This window comes from Sander lucioperca, chromosome 12 (genome assembly GCF_008315115.2).
Source record: "Sander lucioperca isolate FBNREF2018 chromosome 12, SLUC_FBN_1.2, whole genome shotgun sequence".
NCBI classification, from domain to species: Eukaryota; Metazoa; Chordata; class Actinopteri; order Perciformes; family Percidae; genus Sander; species Sander lucioperca.
The window spans coordinates 33,926,230-33,945,017 of NC_050184.1; the positions used below are offsets into that span (position 1 = coordinate 33,926,230).

Here is an 18,788-nt window from a genome sequence, read left to right on the forward strand (position 1 = left end):
TGTAAATGTGCCAGTGTTAGCCAGCCAGCTAATTTTCAACTGTAGTCCTTTGGCCAGATGATTTTAGACCAGAGCAACGGTGGGTTCGAACCTAAAACCCTCTTGCTGTCAAGCGACAGTGCCGCTAATTTAGTTTAATTACGAGCACAAATTAAGTGTCTGTAAATAATCTATAGGCCTAAAGCCGCCTACACATGATAGGCGGCAAAACCGCTTTGCGCCGGCTGTTCCATCGATTTCCTATGGGGAGAGCGGTGGCGCCCAACTATTTGCTGTGCTACCCCTGGCGTCGTGCGCTGCTCGGATTTGCTGCTTTGTGCTGCGCTGCGCTCAAAATTCAAATTATTTCAACTTTGACCCAGTTGCCGCTGACCTTTGGAAAGTGCAACCAATGAGATGACAGCATGTTGTTACCTAGCAACGGGAAATAGCTTCCATGCCACTCTTGATGACGTTTACCTGCGCTGTGCTTTGCTCTCAGCGCTTTGCTCTGCGCCCTACCTAGCGGTGCGCAGAGAGCAAATCGCATATGTATAGGCGGCTTAAAACTTTAGTACCAAAACTGAAATCAATAATTCTATAGTTATCTAAGCTGTAAACATATATTGCCTGTTTTAAAACCCAATTTTGTTTTTTTATACTGCATGTTATTTATCTGATGGGGTTCCAAGTGGTAGCAGGAGGGATGGGCAAACTCTACACATAAGGGCCGAAGCTGACAGGTGGATTCGAACCTAGAACCCTCTTGCTGTGAAGCAACACTGCTGCCTGTAATACAACTATGGGCCTAATACTTTAGTAATAAAACTGAAACTAATAATTCTACTATTACTACAACTACAACCACTACTATGGTTCTACAACTGCTACAAACTTTGCAAACCAAAACAAATTTGCCACTTCCGGGATTGCTCCAGTGCTGCAGGAAATTCCGCAGGGTGTCTTTCTTTTCGGCCAGATGTCCATCACCTTCTGCTTTCTTTGTGTTGGCATTTTAAACTCTGGTGGATTTATGAGGACTATGGTTAACTGCTCCTCTGCAGGGTAAATCCAGACAGCTAGCTATAAACTATCTGTCCAATCTGAGTTTTCTGTTCTACGACTAAAACAGAGATGGTTTAGAGGATTTATAGAGGTTTTGACGGTTTATAGAGGATCTTTGACTAAAACAAATTTTTAACATACACGTTCCACCAAAACAAGTTTCTTCTCGAGGCTATTTTGCATCGGCGCTGTTGCTCCGTCCGGTGCTTAGCTCGGCCCAAGACGATTGTAATTGGTTTTAAAAAATGCCAATAAACCAGAGCACGTTTTTCTCCCATCCTGGAATGCTGTGTGGAGTAGCCAGACCCTCCTCCGCAGCTCTGTGAAGGATGGTCTTGCAAAGAGAGACTTCCTATGTTGTAATTATATATTGCCTAATTTAAAACACAATTTTGGTTTATTTTTTATACTGCATGTTATTCATCTGGTTAGGTCACAGTGCTAGCAGGTTAACCAAGGCAACCAAGATATACCCACAGCCACGTTGTCCATTTCTTCCGGGGAAGCCGAGGCATTCCCAGGCAAGATGGGATATGTAATCCTTGTGGTGTGCTCTGTGAACCTGCCTCCTCCTCCCTCCAGAGTGCCTCCACAGGGAGGTCAGGAGGCATCCTAATACTCCTGAACCGCCTCAGCTGGCTCCTCTTACATAGGGAGGAGTAGCAAAAATCTTTGAAACGGGGTGCACCTGACAATGCTGATGTTAGCTTGCCAATATACGACCAGTTACAGTGAAAGGGATGATGAAATATATATGGAGGTCATTTCTATGTTGCCAGAGTCCTCATTGTAAGAGATTGGTAAGGCCTATCTTCATGGTTCAAATTGCAAAAGAACGAAGGGAGATGGACGTTTCAAATGCAGTTGGAATGGTAAAAATCCATTTAGCCACTGTGGAGATATCAATGTCTAAACTCAGTAAAAAAACTGTCTGTCCGCACATTTGTGGGCATAGGTTTCTAGGTTTTCTAGGTTTCAAGGAGTAGAGCATCAGTAGGCTGGAGGTGGGCGATTTCATACATCTGACCCAAGGGAAAATGCATTGACCATTTGGCCTAGGGAAAAAAAGCATTGCTGAGAACATAAAACCCTTTGAAAGATCTTGTTAATCAGCCATATCACGAGGATATTGAGCTGGGAAACATAGAACCCTGGGAACGTAGATTCGCTCCCTCTTTGGAATATGGTTGACATATCTGACCTGATGAAAATGCTGGTTAATGACGATGTAAACTGGAAAGACTTTAAATTAAATTAAACAAAAATAACAATCCCTCAAATTACAAATCATGCTGATGACCAAATGTTTGACACATTCTAATCTGCATGAATACTTTTAACTGTGAATTTATCCACCTTTGCACTTATGAACTGTACATATATTAAAATAACAAAACAAAGTCACGCCTACGTTTAAAATGGTTGGCAGGTAAGTGCATTTTATTGTTTATCCCCAAAAAACTGTTTTTAGAAGTTAGCTAACAGTTACAGCTTGAGTTACAGGGACTTCCTGTTGATTGCTTTTGATTGGATGGAAACTAGGTACTACTTGCAAAAATTATGTATGCAGGTTAAATGCTTTTTTTAAATTTTTTTTTATTAACTTCTGTATTACTGTACACCACCTTATATTTTGAGATCCAGTAAAATTATCTATTTATACATAATAGGAATTCCCCTTTGACTAGCTGAATATATTTTTTAACTCAAGACTTCTTCTTTTTCCAAGAAGGAAATGCATCAGGAAGCCAGTGCTGAGTCATTGGTGCTACAGAAATGTGATGACAGCGATACTGGCACACATAAGACATCAGTGTCACACCAGTCCGAGATTATCTCAGGATCTACAGCACATGTCTCCTCTCCACTGAAACATGTTACAGTATCATGAATTAGTTCTTTTTTTTAAGTCACTTTTTCACTTTTTCTTTTGTAATGTCAGTTATTAAAAACAACACAGACTATTTGCCATCTTGCAGTACATTATAATCTCTGTCAAGTCTTATAGATGTAATAAAATCAAATACTGCTGTTTGGCAGTTGTGGAAGAAGTATTCAGATCCTTTACTTAAGTAAAAGTACTAATACCACACTGTAAAAATACTTTAAAAGTAAAAGTCCTGCAGTGACAATGTTACTTGAGTAAAAGTATGTAGGTATCATCAGGAAAATGTACTTAAAGTCTTAAAAGTAAAAGTACTCAATGCAGAAAAATCCTAACATTTTAGAAACTGGAAACAATCCAAACAGTTCTGTCAATCAACTACATGGTCTAATCATTTCAGCTGGACTTGTAGGCCTATTATTGTTGAGTAGTTTAAATTATAATAAAACATTGTATTTTATAAACTATATGTGTTTTGTGTGCAAAAAAATCCTAATTTGTAAAGTAACTAGTAACTAAAGCTGTCAGATTAAAGTAGTGGAGTAAAAAGTACAATATCTCTCTCTGAGATGTAGCAGAGTAGAAGTAGAAAGTGGCATGAAAAGAAAAGACTCAAGTAAAGTACAAGAATCTCAACATTTGTACTTAAGCACAGTACTTGAGTAAATGTACTTAGTTACATTCCACAACTGCTGTTCGGCTAGACGTTAAAACCCTTTTAACTTAACAAAATAAGAAAAGCCTGTATAGATAATGAGACGGGAATTATACAAAGAGGAGAGTTTAGGGATTGGAGCATTGTGATTTGTGACATAGCGAGGACTTTTCATTCCAGTGCCAGACAGATGAATGTGAGAACAGGGAGCTGGCAACCATGTGCGATGATGACAGCACTTGGACTGAGGAATGGGTCATGCGGAAAAAAAGCAGTGGTCAGCACTCAGGGGATGTGAGAGCACGGCTATAGCTATCAGTAGCAGGGAGGGCAACAGAGAGGGCTATTTGCCAGCTGAGGTCAGGAACTCCATAGAGGGATGGTAGTAGTGATGAGACGTGTCTGAGCTCTGCTCCATTTTTAATGACACCCATCCCTAGAATAGATGTGGAGCAGCAGCACTGGCTTGACCTGGTCGGATACAAAAGCTTTTACTAGTTGTCATCAGTGAAAACCCTCGTTAATCCTTTCTGGGGAAATCAGTGAGGGGAGACGGTAACATTACAGTGATGAAGTGCTGCAGAGACACTGTTTCTCCTTTCATTTAGGACCCGTTTCATCCATTTTAGGAGCTTCAATCATAAACTGCAATATGTCAATTATTGGAATTGACAGGGCAACAACATCAGAGTAGCTGTATAACTGTAAACTGGCAACACTATGAGCACAGTATACACCCGCAGAGTTGTAATGTAACAAACTATGTACAAATACTTCGTTACTGTCATTAAGTAGATTTTTCACTAGTACTTCGGTATTTATATTTCTGGAAACTTTTACTCCGATACATTTCCCCTAAGCATCTTTGTTACTTGTTACTACAAAATAAAATCTTAAATTTGTTAGACTGCAAAAAAGCAGGTGTGGCTAATCAGTGCTCACAAAAAAAATTAAAATTCTGTTTCAGATTTTCTCTTTGTTGATCTCAGACTTTGAATTTGATGTTTAAGAAGGTGTGGAAACCCTGAATATTATGCTTTAAGGAAGCCACAATAAAGTTCATAATCAAAGTTTTTAAGGTAAGGCACTTTAAGGTACTTTTACTCAAATATTGCTTTCAAGTACCCTTTACAAGAATGTACACCAGCCACTTTATTAGGTACACTTGTACAACCTAATGGGATCCATTACAACAGCTCTGCCTTAATGTTCTACCTTTACAAAAAAATTCATTCACAATTGATTGTCACTGTCAGAGAGGTAGAGAGGTATTAATTTAACTACGTTTATTATTGAGGTTGTAGTTTGCAGTGGTGTTTAACTGGACGGCATTATATTGAGAGGTGTTTCACATATTTTGTCCACACTATTTGGATACATGAGAGGGACAGAATATTAGAAACATCTTCCAATATAATGCATTCCGGTACAACACCAGCACCCACTACGACCTCAAACATTAACATAAGGTAGAATGATTATGTCTCTGACAGTGTCAACAAAAAAACTGGAAAATTATAGGCTTCGTAAAAGTAGAATTCATGGCATAGCTGTTGCATTGGTTAGCATTACATTGTACAGGTCAAGGAGTGTTTTATCTTTTGTGCGACAGTAAATGGGCCTTCAGTAAACTAGGTGATTATTTAATTGTAAAGGAAAGCTTGAGTAGGTCAAGGTAGAGGTGAGAAAAGGGGCCGTGCTCTGTAAGCTTCAATTATATATTGGTCCAGGACAAGGAGGTGACCATGGAGACGGAAATAAGAACTATAAGAAACCTGAGAGTGCAGGTGCAATGTTTTCCCGTTAAGATTAGATGAGTAGCACACAGCCTCACTCACACTGCTCTTCCCATTGTCTCACTATGGACCTGCCATCTTTATTTCTTTGTATACTGTTTGAAGTCCTGGCTGTAAACTGTAAGTATGCTTCTTTATCTTGAATTTACAGTTTATTTATGCATGAAAGGGCTTTAAGTGAAGTTAAGCTTCTGGGTTTCAATGACAGGAAAGTTGGGATGCATACTGTGTGGTCTAACATCCTGTAAAATGACATACTGACAGTTTGGGGTTCATAAATTGAGTGTGCATTTACATGGGTTGAATGTGTATCTAATATGTTATAAACATCCCTTGAGATGGACTTTTGACAATAAAGTGTAACTCAGAGCCATTTTCATCTGGGCATGACTGAGCTGCTTTACACTGCTTTAAATAAATCATAAATCACAGCAGAGTAATAGGAGAAGGGCAGACTTGGCATAGATTGTACTTAAAATAAAAATGTGAGAACATTTCAGTATAAAAACGTCTGGTCACGCTCACCTATGTAAAGTCCTTTGTAATGACACTTCTGTGATGAAAAGCTAAATACTGTTAATACACCTGATTGCATAATTTGCTGATCTTGTTTACATTTTAAGGTTTCATTTAAAACTAATCAGCGACAGTTAAAATTCCTGGAACATGTGCATTGTTACTCGGTGCATCAAAGATATCTTTTTGACCACCACTTTTATTCACCAAAAGAATTTGACACCTCAGAAAGAACAGATGAAGGCAAACGACTTATGGCCAACAACCTTTTGTGCCTGGCAATTATATTGCAAAGATAAAACGTGAAAGGAGACTATTGAAAGGGTCTAGCATCTGGGACTGAACAATACAGTTATACAACGGACAATGCTGGAGACTGATACACTTTTACTAATTTTAGCTTTTGAGAATATGAAAAAAAGTAGATTTATTTTTATGAATGCCAGCTAACTACATTAGCAGTAAGCAGTGAATAGCATATAGTTGACTTACTACAATGCACAATTCAGCAGTGTGGGCAGTAACCATCAGTTTTAGCCCACATTACACACAATAGGAGACACATTGTTCAAGCTTCAGTTCCAAGGTCCTTACATAACACTTTCTAACGCACCTGTATGTGTGTCTGTGTGTGTTTATCTCACACACACCCAATCCATGCCATGTGTAGTATGCTGTATAGAGTTACCATTTTGCTCTTGACTCACACCACTGCTGCTAATTATAGCCCAGGGTCAATATCGAGGACAGTAATGGCTCTCAGTTGCTGTGACGGACAATTGAGTTTTAGGCAGAACGTTTTAAACGTTTACAGTGTATTTACTCTCAGGGCCGAGATTCTAGAAACACTGAGGTCATGAGTCCCCCAAGTGCCCCAAAGTCCCCGCAAGACTCTGAAGTTTGGATCCTTCATATTTTATTTATTCAGTTAACAGTTTGGCAAATTTGAGTTCCCAATTTAAAAGTCTGTTGTGTCAAAGCCTGCCAGGAATAGCGTTCTTATGGGATAATATTTTTCCTTGGCCTAAAAGTAGTCAAATATAACTATATATTATTATATATCACTCTCTACCGCCACCAGATCTCAGTAGCCAGGCTTCTCACCAGTTTTAACAGACAACATCACATCACTCCAATTCTAGCTTCACTTTACTGGCTCCCTGTCCGTTTTAAAATTGATTTTAAAATTTGACTGACCACTTTTAAAGCTCGTCAGGCGTATGTCACAGAAATGCTGACCCCATACGAGCCTGTATTAAAAAGATCACAGCCATAACGCATGTTCAAGCTCTCTCAGTTAGGGTTAGAGCTAGTTCAACCTAGTCTACTGTATATCCACGACGTTTTCACTTCCGGGATTGCTTCTTTGCTGCTGAAAAATCCGCCGGATATCACTCTTTTTGGCTGAATTTCCTTCCTCTTTCTTTGTGTTCTAAACTCCGGTGGATTTATGAGGACTATGGTTAACTGCTCCTCAGATCTCTGCAGGGTAAATCCAGACAGCTAGCTAGACTATCTGTCCAATCTGAGTTTTCTGTTGCACGACTAAAACAACTTTTGAACATACACATGTTCCACCAAAACAAGTTCCTTCTCGAGGCTATTTTGCAGAGGCAGCATGGCTCTGTCCAGCGCGTAGCGCCACCCATGACAATTGTGATTGGTTTAAAGAAATGCCAATAAACCAGAGCATGTTTTTCTCCCATCCTGGAATGCTTTGGACTAGCCAGACCCTCCTTTGCAGCGTAGTGGAGGAAGATCTGGCAAAGTGAGACTAAGTTCAACCTAACTGACTGTAACAGTATAGGAATCTTTATTTAGCAGAGGTGGAAGAAGATGTATTGAAATCCTTTACAATCAATCAATGAATTGATTCTTATTTGTCACATGAAATCATACGAGGTACAGTTACAATGAAATATAATCCCATCAGCTCCTTAAACGTGTGCATGATTCACCATAAAGCACAATGCGGCCATCAGATCGGCACACTATGTTTACTCTGAAGTTTACAATTGAAAACTTGACCGGCCAGCTGGCTAGCTAGCCTAGGCAGAGACGTTTTAGAACGGAGATGCCCCAACTCAGAGTAAGTTCCTGTATCTGTGTCACGTGGTCTTTACCTCTGCCATGCCTCTTTAGGAGACTAGTAGCAGGTCCTTAGTGTATTGGTTCCAATGGGAGAAGTGAAGGTGAACACAGATGACCGATTCATTTACCCCATAGACAAAAAAGCAAATATTGGAGCCATTTTTCACAACCTACATATCTCTAAAATGGCCTTTTTCCAGACGGACACATCCGGAGAAAATGTAATCTGTTTGAGACCTGTCTTTTTGTACAGCTAAATATGTCTTTTAGCTGTGTTAGTATCTAATGTCAGCAAAAAAAAATATTAATAAATTATGCAAATATAATTTTCACCCATCCCTACGATGTTCACTAAACTTTCAAACGAGACCACGCCCATTTGGGAGACAGGAAGTGTGTAGGCTACCGTTCCGTGGCACAGCTTGTATTGTGCTATCTTTAGTTATAGAGAATCCTTGGCCTAGGCCAGCAGAATCGGCAGGAGGTTAGCAGGAGGTTAGCACAGTCGGCCAGTGTTACCAACTCTTTTCCAATGAAAGTCGCTAGCACCAGCTCCAAAAGTCGCTAAAAGTCGCTAGATGACGTCATACGCTCATTTGCATATTTTTGACATCATTACGCAATCATTTGTATAAAGCTTAGTGGTTGTGTCACCAAGGTAGATAGAAAGAAATAGAACTCTTTAGTCAAATAATCACAAATTCAATGCAGGAATTTATTTTACCTTATAATTATTACTTAGGTAGCCTATCTTTGAAGTAAAAAAAATGAAATTCTACAATGGGAGGGAAAAAGATCGATATGTAAATGTAGCAATACTGTGATTAAAACAAGCCCTTTACAAGTAAAAGTCCTGCATTGAAAATTTCACTCAAATAAAAGTATAATCAGCAAAAGTAAAGACACTCAGAATTCAGAAAAATAGCCCTTGTGGATGTTAGATTATTATACATGATATTACTGGATTATTGCATATTAGCAGTGGTAAATATTGGATTCTTTATTCTGTGAGAGTGCATCATATTTTATAAACTCACCATATGTTTTGTATGTAAAATCTTAATCTGTAACTAAAGCTGTGAAATACCTGCAGTATTTCCCTCTGAATTGAAGTGGTGTAAAAGTATAAAGTAGCAAAAAAGGAAATACTTAAGTAAAGTAAAGTACCTCAAACTTGTACCTAAACACAGCAAAGTAAGTAAATGTACTTAGGTTTTTACACGATTGCACTACTGTGTTTACATCAGATAGATACTGTAATGGTGGTCAGACTCATCCTCACTGTGAATCATTGAACCTCGGAGATGAGATTGTTTTTCATTGATCCAGGAGCCAGGAGCATCTGTGCACTGAAGTCAGCTGTTGTTTCCTTTATGACTTGTATTGTTCTTGCTGATGCTGCAGCTGCAGTAATAACGTTACAACTGTGCTAGCTCCTCATGACTGTTTCTCTCTCCAAATCCAATCTAAGCTCATCTTTATTTCCCTTGGTGTGTGTCGCAGGTCAAGAGCTGGCACAGGGACGTATAGTTGGAGGATACGCACCAGTTCCACATTCAATCAAATACATTGTGTCCATACAGACAACCCAGCGTCAGCACTTATGTGGAGGCTCCTTGATAAATAAGTACTGGGTAATCACAGCAGCACACTGTAACATTGGGTGAGCTAATTGTTTTCTTTTTTTTCATTTACTTCTACATAAGCTCAGGATAATAAAGTTGTAAAACAAGACTGTAAGACTCTAGGGTAACATTAAAGGTCCAGTGTGTAACGTTTTTAGTTGTTCATTATCAAAATCTGTGTTGCCGTTCACAAACTTGTCCTTTTTAATGAATATTTACCACCACCATCAATTCCAAATATTCCTATTGGCATGAAATTTCACATTTGCATGAACTAGGGTAGACGCTCCATATTCATGCGCCAGCTTGAAATACGTTAGCAGGTAAGGGACATAGAGGATATACTGCTCCGCCTTTCGCGTTTTCGTTGTCACATGATAAACTCACAGGTGCTGCTAATAGGTATCGTAGCTTCCCGGCCCCGGCAAGTTTGAAGAAGGAACATGGAGGACCACACATATTCAGAATCCAAATTTCAGGAACAGGAGTCTTCTTCTTCGCCCAGAAAAAGAAAAAGGATATTGAAAAGAGCAAGAGACCGGCGTCATCAGAAAAAAAGTCGGAATGAACGGACCTGATTGCCGGAGGGAAAGCTGGATGAAGACGTGGATGACATCTTGGCTTTCTGAAGTGTGAAGGCTACCGTAGCTAATACTTTCTTTGAACTGCGTGGCGTGAGGTAGTTGATTGCGATATATGATCTCAACACTAGATGGGAGAAATTCCCACACATTGGACAGTTAACAGTCCTACATCTGCAAACATCGGTCTTTTATTAAATGACAGTTAACTGTATTGTCAGATCCCAAATGTGAGTGTTGCCTACTTCCCTATCAGTCAACAAACAGCTTCTGTCCTCAACAACCCTTACTGTAGTGCTGAGTCACTGTTATTGACTGGGATTAATATATAAATATAAATATATATATAGCTCTTTCTCCTAGAAATTACATTTATATTAATACTTTGCAACAGCAAATATATTTCTATTTAATAATAATAAATTGAATTTATAATTTATATAGTGCTTTTCAAGGACTAAAAGTCGCTTTACAGGGCAAGGTAAAAAACAAAAACAAGGCAAAACAAAAAACAAAACAAGATTCAGGCATAGATGAAAAGGGAGGGGGTGTGGGGCTACGGATAGGCAGAGGTAAAGAGATGGGTCTTGAGGCAGGACTGGAAGATGGTGAGGGAGCTCTTGGGGGAGAGAATTCCAGAGCCTGGGAGCTGCCCTGGAGAAGGCTCTGTCCCCAAAACTGCGGAGGTTGGACTTGTGGATGGAGAGGAGACCGGCTGAGGTGAATCTGAGGGACCATGAGGATTGGTAGGGGGAGAGGAGGTCAGTGAGGTATAAGGGGGCCAGATGGTGGAGGGCTTTGTAGGTGAGGACAAGGATTTTGTAGGTGATCCGGTGGGAGATGGGAAACCAGTGGAGTTGATTTAGGACTGGAGTGATGTGGTGCCAGGATTTGGTGTGGGTGATGAGTTGGGTGGCTGCATTCTGGACCAGTTGGGGTCATTTGATATGGGTAGAGCTGATGCCAAGGAGAAGTGAGTTGCAGTAGTCCAGTTGGGAGGCGATGAAGGCGTGAATGAGTCTTTCAGCAGCAGTTGGTGTGAGAGAGGGTCTGATTTTGACGATGTTGCGGAGGTGAAAGAAGGAGGTTTTAATGACATGTAGGATGTGGGGCTCAAGGGAGAGGGTGGAATCAAAGATCACACCAAGGTTGCGGGCCTGGGGAGATGGGGAGACAGTGGTGCCGTCGATGGTGAGAGTGGGGTTATTGATTTTGCTGAGTGTGGATTTGGAGCCTATGAGGAAGAATTCTGTTTTATCACTGTTGAGTTTGAGGAAGTTGTGTTGCATCCAGGTTTTAATAGCTGACAGACAGGAGTTGATGTGGGAGAGGGAAGGATTGTGGGGGGATTTGGTGCTGAGGTAGATCTGGGTGTCATCGGCGTAACAGCGGAAGTCCAGGTTGAAGTGGCAGAATATCTGACCAAGGGGGAGGATGTAGATGATGAAGAGGAGGGGGCCGAGTACGGAGCCTTGGGGAACGCCTTGAGTGACTGTGGCTGTGGCAGAGGTGTGGTTATGGAGAGATGAAGTGGGATCTGTTGGAAAGGTAGGAATGGAGCCAGCTGAGTGCAATACCTTCGATACTGAGGTCTTTGAGTCTGGTGAGCAGGATGTTATGGCCCACGGTATCGAAGGTCGAGGAAGATAAGGATGTTGAGGGAACTGGTGTCAGCAGAGGTGAGGAGGTCATTGAGGACTTTGAGGAAAGCGGTTTCTGTCCTGTGGAGAGGGCGAAAACCACATTGGAGGGGTTTGAATTGGTTATTGGCATGAAGATGGGTTTGGAGTTGTGAGGCGACGATACGTTCCATGGTTTTAGACATAAAGGGGAGGTTGGATATTGGGCGGTAGTTGTTGAGGGAGGAGGGATCCAGACCAGTTTTTTTTTAGGATTGGGGTGACAGCAGCAGTTTTGAAGGCAGAGGGGACAGTTCCAAGGGACAGTGAGGAGTTGAAGAGGTTAGTGAGGTAGGGGCATAGGACGGGGAGGCAGGACTTCAGGAGGGGATTAGGGAGGGGGTCAAGGGAGCAGATAGTGGGTTTGGAAGAGCTGATGTGTATGGAGATTTCAGGAGGGGTGACTGGGTCAAACTGGGAGAGGAGGCAGTGTGGAGGAGGGGTTGGGAGGTCAGGAGAGATGGGGAGAAGAGGTGCCGTGGTAGGTGCTGGAGTAGATACTGGGAGATCAGATACAGGGGATAGAGATTGATGATCAATGATGATGTTGATTTTGTCAGCGAAAAAGTGTATGTTGAGTTGCAGAGATCCGGAGTAGAGGTAGGGAGGGTGTTGGTCCGAGGAGATTGTTCACTGTGGAGAAGAGGGTTCTGGGGTTTTGGCAGGGGTCGGTGAGGATGGTGGAGAGGTAGGCAGACTTGGCAGCAATGAGGGTGTCTTTGTAGGCAGTGTGGTGGAGTTTATAGCCTTCATGATGGACTGTAAGAGATGATTTCTTTGTCAGACGTTCAAGTTGGCGGCGAGTTTGTTACCATAGTAACTGACTCTGAGATTAAGTTACCTCTCTTTCTGAAACAGAAAACCCAGAGTTTCCCTCATCTCAGGGTTAACAAACTCAGAGTTTTCACTAAACCTGTTTTCTGAAACGGGCCCCAGAAATCATAAAAAACTGGAACACCGAGACAAAGGTACATACACACACAATGATCTGACAACAGACAAAGACAACACAGAGACTAAATATACAAGGTAACAAGGGTGAAACAAGGGACAGGTGACACGAGGGCTCAGGAACAGGTGAAACACATCAGGGTGGGGCAGACAATCACAAAGACAGGAAAACCCAAGACAGGAAGTAAAACAAGACATGACATGGGAGAAAACAGACTACAAAATAAAACAGGAAACTGAAGCATAAAACATACACAACCATGACACTGTGTCTCTAAAAAAAAGACAAATCAGCATCTACAACAGAAGATGCCATAAGAAATTAAAACTTGAAACAGATTTTTAAGTTAAACAATGATTACCTTGTGAGCAGAGAAAAAAAAACTACAGCTCTCATGAAAACTAGTCCAAACTCCATATACATAAAACTCACCGACTAAAGTCACATTTTCAACTTTCTAGTTGTAATCTCTGCTGACTATAAAATGTCTACCGTGCTCACTCCTCTCCGCTGTCAGAGCCCTCGACTTGCTAATGAACTCATCTTTTTTGGTGAGCTGTGGCGTCTAAATGGTTTACTGTTTATTAAAAGGATCCCCATTAGTTGACAGAGTAGCAGTCAACTACTCTTCCTGGGGTTCACACTAGTCACACAATACCCATTACATCACAGACATTCCATTACAAGAATGTTAAATCACATCAATATACAATACATTTATCACGCCCACATACTGTACAGATACATGTAGGTGTACACCCGCAAACATACACACATGTATATTTCCCTTAAACAAGAGATCAAACTAACAGTCACACTCAGTAACTATCACATTATAAAAAACCCACAATCTAAAATTGTGTCTATTAAGGATCCCTAAAATTAGTCCCGATATTAGATCGTTTTTCAAAAAAATGATATCCTTATCTAAACATGTGAAGCAAGTAATTCAACATACTTTTGAGAAAGGCTCTGTATTTTTAGCTAATAGCATAGTTACAAATGTCAATGTGATTTTTGAAGGTCTCTTTCTGAGAGCTAATAGGTTGCTGGCTGTAGTGTCATAAGAAACGGACAGAGATCCCAAAATATTGAACTATCCCTTTAATATCAACAAGAACCATTTAAGCTAACATACTATATTTGCATTACAACATGGTGACTTTGATTTGCTTTTTATCTCTGCAGGGTAGAGAAAATGATGATCGTAGCAGGAGACTACTCTCTGACCATCTATGAGGGAACAGAGCAAGAAATCCTGCCCCAACTGTTGGTTCCCCACCCGGAGTACAACCGCACCACCACCAACAATGACATTATGCTTATTAAGGTACAGTATGCAACCTATTGGTCTATTTTTCAACGGTGTTACTCCATCAGCCACTCTCAGGCTACATCTACACTACTATGTTTTCATTTTTAAGCGGCATTTTGACACAAAAACAATCTCCGTCAGGGGAGCATTTGTGGACTGTGACAAAATTGGAACATTCTGGAGGGAGGAGGGGATCAGTGGAACTATGTTCATCTTGTCTGTGAACATTCCACTTGACCCTAAGATGATTTTGCTGCACCTGTATCCAACAGGTCTCAATCTGAAACCCCACAAATATAAATGTATTGATTTTTCTGTACTACAGGCAAAAAGGACACGGAGGCACCTACAATTGGTGCTTGGATCAAGAATATGGCGCAATGGGGAGTTGCTACTGTCATATAATTTGCTTTTTGTTTTTTGATTGTTGTAGTATGGCAGAGGTTGAGAGAGAGGTTTTGTTGTGGGTTGGGACGGAGGGGCGTAGCCTGGCTCCGCCCTCCTACGTACTTACGCTCAATTTTCATTTCCCTTCAGTACTACGTCTGGGTTCGCGGTATAGTCTTGGGTTTTCTCCAGCCAAATTTTTGGCGGTCCAATCAGTGAACAGAGGGAGTGGCTGAGAACGATGACGTTGAGGCCGTGCGCTAGTGTTGCAGCGGAGAAAGATGCGAGCAAAGCCATTCGGTCCATTGTGGCAATGTTGCCGTATATCCAGAAGTTAAAGCCCGAGCAATCTTTGCTGAGTTTTGTTAGTGGCCATGATGTTGTGGCCCTCATCCCCACGGAGTTTGGGAAAAATTTGATTTTCCAGCTGTGGTGAAGGAGTTGGCTAATGCTAATGCTAAAGCTAAATATAAGCCTTGACGGTCTCCCCTCTTGTTGCACATGCGCATGACATACGTCACGACCAAATGTTAGCGATTGGTTATGGCAGATCCAGAGTGGCTCTGGTCAGATCCAATAGTTTTAAACTTCAACAAAGTACCCGCCTTCAAGGAAGTTTTAGCTCCAGGAGCAGAACTAATCTCCGTCCATATTAACTGACAACACATATCACATGACTGTTCACATACACTGGGCATACGTGTACCAGTGTAAACAGAAAGCAGATTGTTTGACGTTACTCTGCGGTTCAAAATCTGGCTGGCGTGCATTGTGGTTTCCAAAGCTCTCCGTTTATGTCCTTATGCCCATCTAGACTACAAAGAATCCCCAGAGTTTTCAAACCAAATCGGGGACAGCAGTGTTTCTAAATTTCTCCGTTTTAGGGGCTCTTAAACGTAGTGTGAAAGTGAGGCGTATAGCCAGGCTGTTCTCATGAACCGTTTGTACATATAGCTACGAAAAGTAATACACTGTAATTTGTATGTATTCCACAGATGTTTTGGATGGGTGGGTCCAAACCATGACCTTTTTCCTAAACTCAACTAGTCGTTTTGGTGCGTCGCAGCATGATGCCCACTTTTTGTTGGCTAAACTTCACTGTAATGTCTGCTGATACGACCGACAGCTCACAGAGTTCTGTAGCCGGCGTCACGTGACCAGTAGGCAGTCACCTAAGTTCATAGGATATCATATCAATCGGTGTGAATGAACTATGTATGATATCGTGGAAACCCATTCATGAGAATGCGTTGCGGAAACAGAAACTAAAATGTAGTTGTGTAAATGTAGCCTCAGTGGGTCTGTTTGCTGATCACACTGTTTCCCATCTCTCCAGCTAAGGGCCCCGGTGTATCTGAACAGCTACGTCTCCATCGCTCTGCTGCCCCGACAGGGGGCCTCCGTGGCGGAGGGCAGAGTGTGTCGAGTGTCAGGCTGGGGATATACCAGCCCCAGTGGAGGCCAGATCCCCTCCACCCTCCGCACCATCACGCTGCCCATCGTCTCCACAGAAAAATGCAACAGCAGTGAGTCCTTTAACGGCAACATCACAGAAAACATGCTCTGCGCTGGTTTCAGTACTGGTGGAAAGGATGCCTGTCAGGTAAGAGGACTTCAGCCATTTTACTCAGTGTGGATATGTTACCTCTTGGAGACTGCAGTTTACTTCACTGCATTTACCCTTGAATATATAGTCAAGAAGTTATTTCCTCAACCAGCTGCAACGTAAGATGCTGCTTTACATTAACACATCACTAATAACAATCCAAATATGTAATAAACGTTACATTACATTTTTTTATAGTAACATCTTCTCAGCTAAGGTGCAGTCGAAAGAAATTTTTTTTAAATAAATGATAAAACATAACATTGACAACAAAAATTTTTCTCCATAATGAGTAGTTTTACTTTTATTACTTTAAGATGTCACTACTAATACTGTACATATCAACTTTTACTTTTGTAACATTTTGAATGCACAGCTTTTGCTTGTATGTTCACATTGTGGTATTGCTACTTTTACCTAAGTAAATGATGCAAATACTTCTTTTACCACTGGTCTCAATTATGTAGTGTCCTTTAAAAAAAAAAGCCTACGTAATTTCCTAAAACAGCTGGGCACTCCACTGTTGTTTTCTTTTACAAACCTTACAGTGTAAATGGTGCATTTGTACGAGACTATTTTCAGCTGTGGATTAATACACATTTGGTGCAATAGTGAATGTTTATGGTAGCAGGATGATGTATGTGTGATTGGGCCAAAATAATCGCACATACACAGCTATTTTAGGCTGTGGCTACACAGACAATACTTGTTAGGATCAATTCAGAGCTGGTTATCTTTCCAAAGATCTGTTGACAACAAGAAAAATATAGAATATCACCAGACCTATCCTTTAAAGGCATGGTTGGTAACTATTTCCAATATACACTTTTTATATATTGTTTGAAATGGTCTTTACACCCCGAAAGCAATAAATAACTTATGGCTCCAATAAAAAGAAGCAAGAAAGATCCATCGTCTGTAGCTGCTGTGATCCTGTAAAAACACCCACCAATCAATGCCTCGCTGTCTCCTTGGAAAGAACCAATGAAATGCCTCCTCTCCCTGCTGCGCGTACTCCCGCGTACCAGCCTGAGCTCACCGCCGGAGTTTCTGCAAGTTAACTGAAGAATGGAGGAGAAAACTCTGCCGCAGTGGAATGCGACATTAAGTAGTTTTGGTTAAGAAAAATGTCGCTCCTTTCTCCGCTCTGCTCTGAAGCAGCAACACAGCGGTGCTCATGCATGTCTGTGTGTGGGCGGAGCCCCGGGGGCAGGGCGAGGGGTTAGACGGAGCCTCAAAGGAGATGCTACTTTCAAATCTTGCTAGCTTCTCAACATTACCAACTCTGCCTTTAAGTTTCTTGTTCATTAAAACTTGACCCCACTAGGAGGCCTGGAAGAATATGTTGATATACCTGATGTTTCCTTCTTTCCTGTCGTTTCAGGGGGACTCTGGGGGCCCACTAGTATGTGAGGGCCGGGTCTATGGTTTGGTGTCCTGGGGGAGAGGATGTGCTGATGCACAGTTTCCTGGAGTCTACACCGCTGTGTCGAAGTTCCGCAGGTGGATAGACAACACCATATTTAGCTACTACAGAAAGTGTTAAGGATTAAACCCCAATGTTACTTCAGATTAAAAAAAAGGAGAGGAGACTTAAAGTTCTTAATTTCAATTCTTTGATTTAATATGTTCTTTTTACCATTTGTGCACATTTAATTATATGTCATGTGTGTGTTAAAATAATAGTTTGGGAATTAAGCTTACAGTATTTGCTTTCTAGCCGAGAGAACAGAAGCTTCATACCACTCTCATGAGTGGTAACAATCTTTTCATCTCAAGTGCATTATTCAAAATGTTTGAATTAAAACGTTTTCAAGCTTGTATATGTATCATGTCTGTTGTTAAACTGTTTAAAACATTCCAAAAGCAAAACAAGCAACCAACACCCCTCAGGTAAAAGGACATATTGACCACATTTCCACAACATCAAGAACGAGGTGCCATATCACTGCTTCAATTTCTCAGTGCTCATGGAGAACTATTTGAGATACTATAAGCAAGTGCATGCATAATTTAACTGGTTCTAACCTGTGCTACAACATCAAAGATCACATGTTCAATGTTCGTTCACAGGCGATCGTCAATAGCGACAATAACAGCAACAGCTGTACAATATAATGCAATCCAATACAGGAGCCCCGCAAAACACCACTTTTGTGAAGCTTGCAATGTTTACTTTTGTAAGACTGGAACTGAAACGATTTGGAAAAAACAACCTGTTTTTTGTGTGCCTGTTTAGCTCTTTGAGATGACATACTGTGATTCAAAGCTGTAGCTAGCAACATAAACACAAACTTGAATTAGCCGCAGTTGTGAGAATTTGGCTGCGGTTAGCAAAAGGCAATTAGTGACATTTTCTCTTCATCTCTGAATTGCTTCGTCAATTTTATTGTGTTTATTGTCAGACTCTTTTTGATGTAGGCGGTGTAAGCAGTTATTGCCAATGATGGAATAACAACTTTTCCTGCAGGATCTTCCACCATTGAAGCAGGCTTACACCATCTGCATTTGTAGAACAGCCAATAGGAACGCTCTCTCTTAAATTACCTGTTATTGGCCAAAGTCTGCTGTCCCGGCCTAGATTTTCTAAAAGACTGAAAACAGAGACAAGAGGAGGTGCAGAAGTCTAGTTTTCTCTCAGACCACTTAAATTACA

General features: G+C 41.1%; 2 protein-coding genes across 2 annotated transcripts in view; one reads left to right on the forward strand and one right to left on the reverse strand.

Moving 5' to 3' along the window:
- Nucleotides 1-18,788, reverse strand: part of LOC116043723 (trypsin) — a 68,145-nt gene that overhangs the window by 5,418 nt on the left and 43,939 nt on the right. The window lies entirely within an intron of this gene.
- LOC116043726 (trypsin) lies at nt 5,337-18,337 on the forward strand. The gene is made up of 5 exons (XM_036008552.1): nt 5,337-5,500; nt 9,491-9,650; nt 14,013-14,154; nt 15,863-16,129; nt 17,517-18,337. Exons 1-5 carry the CDS (start codon nt 5,398-5,400, stop codon nt 17,676-17,678), a joined length of 834 nt encoding a protein of 277 aa, XP_035864445.1. The 5' UTR covers nt 5,337-5,397; the 3' UTR covers nt 17,679-18,337.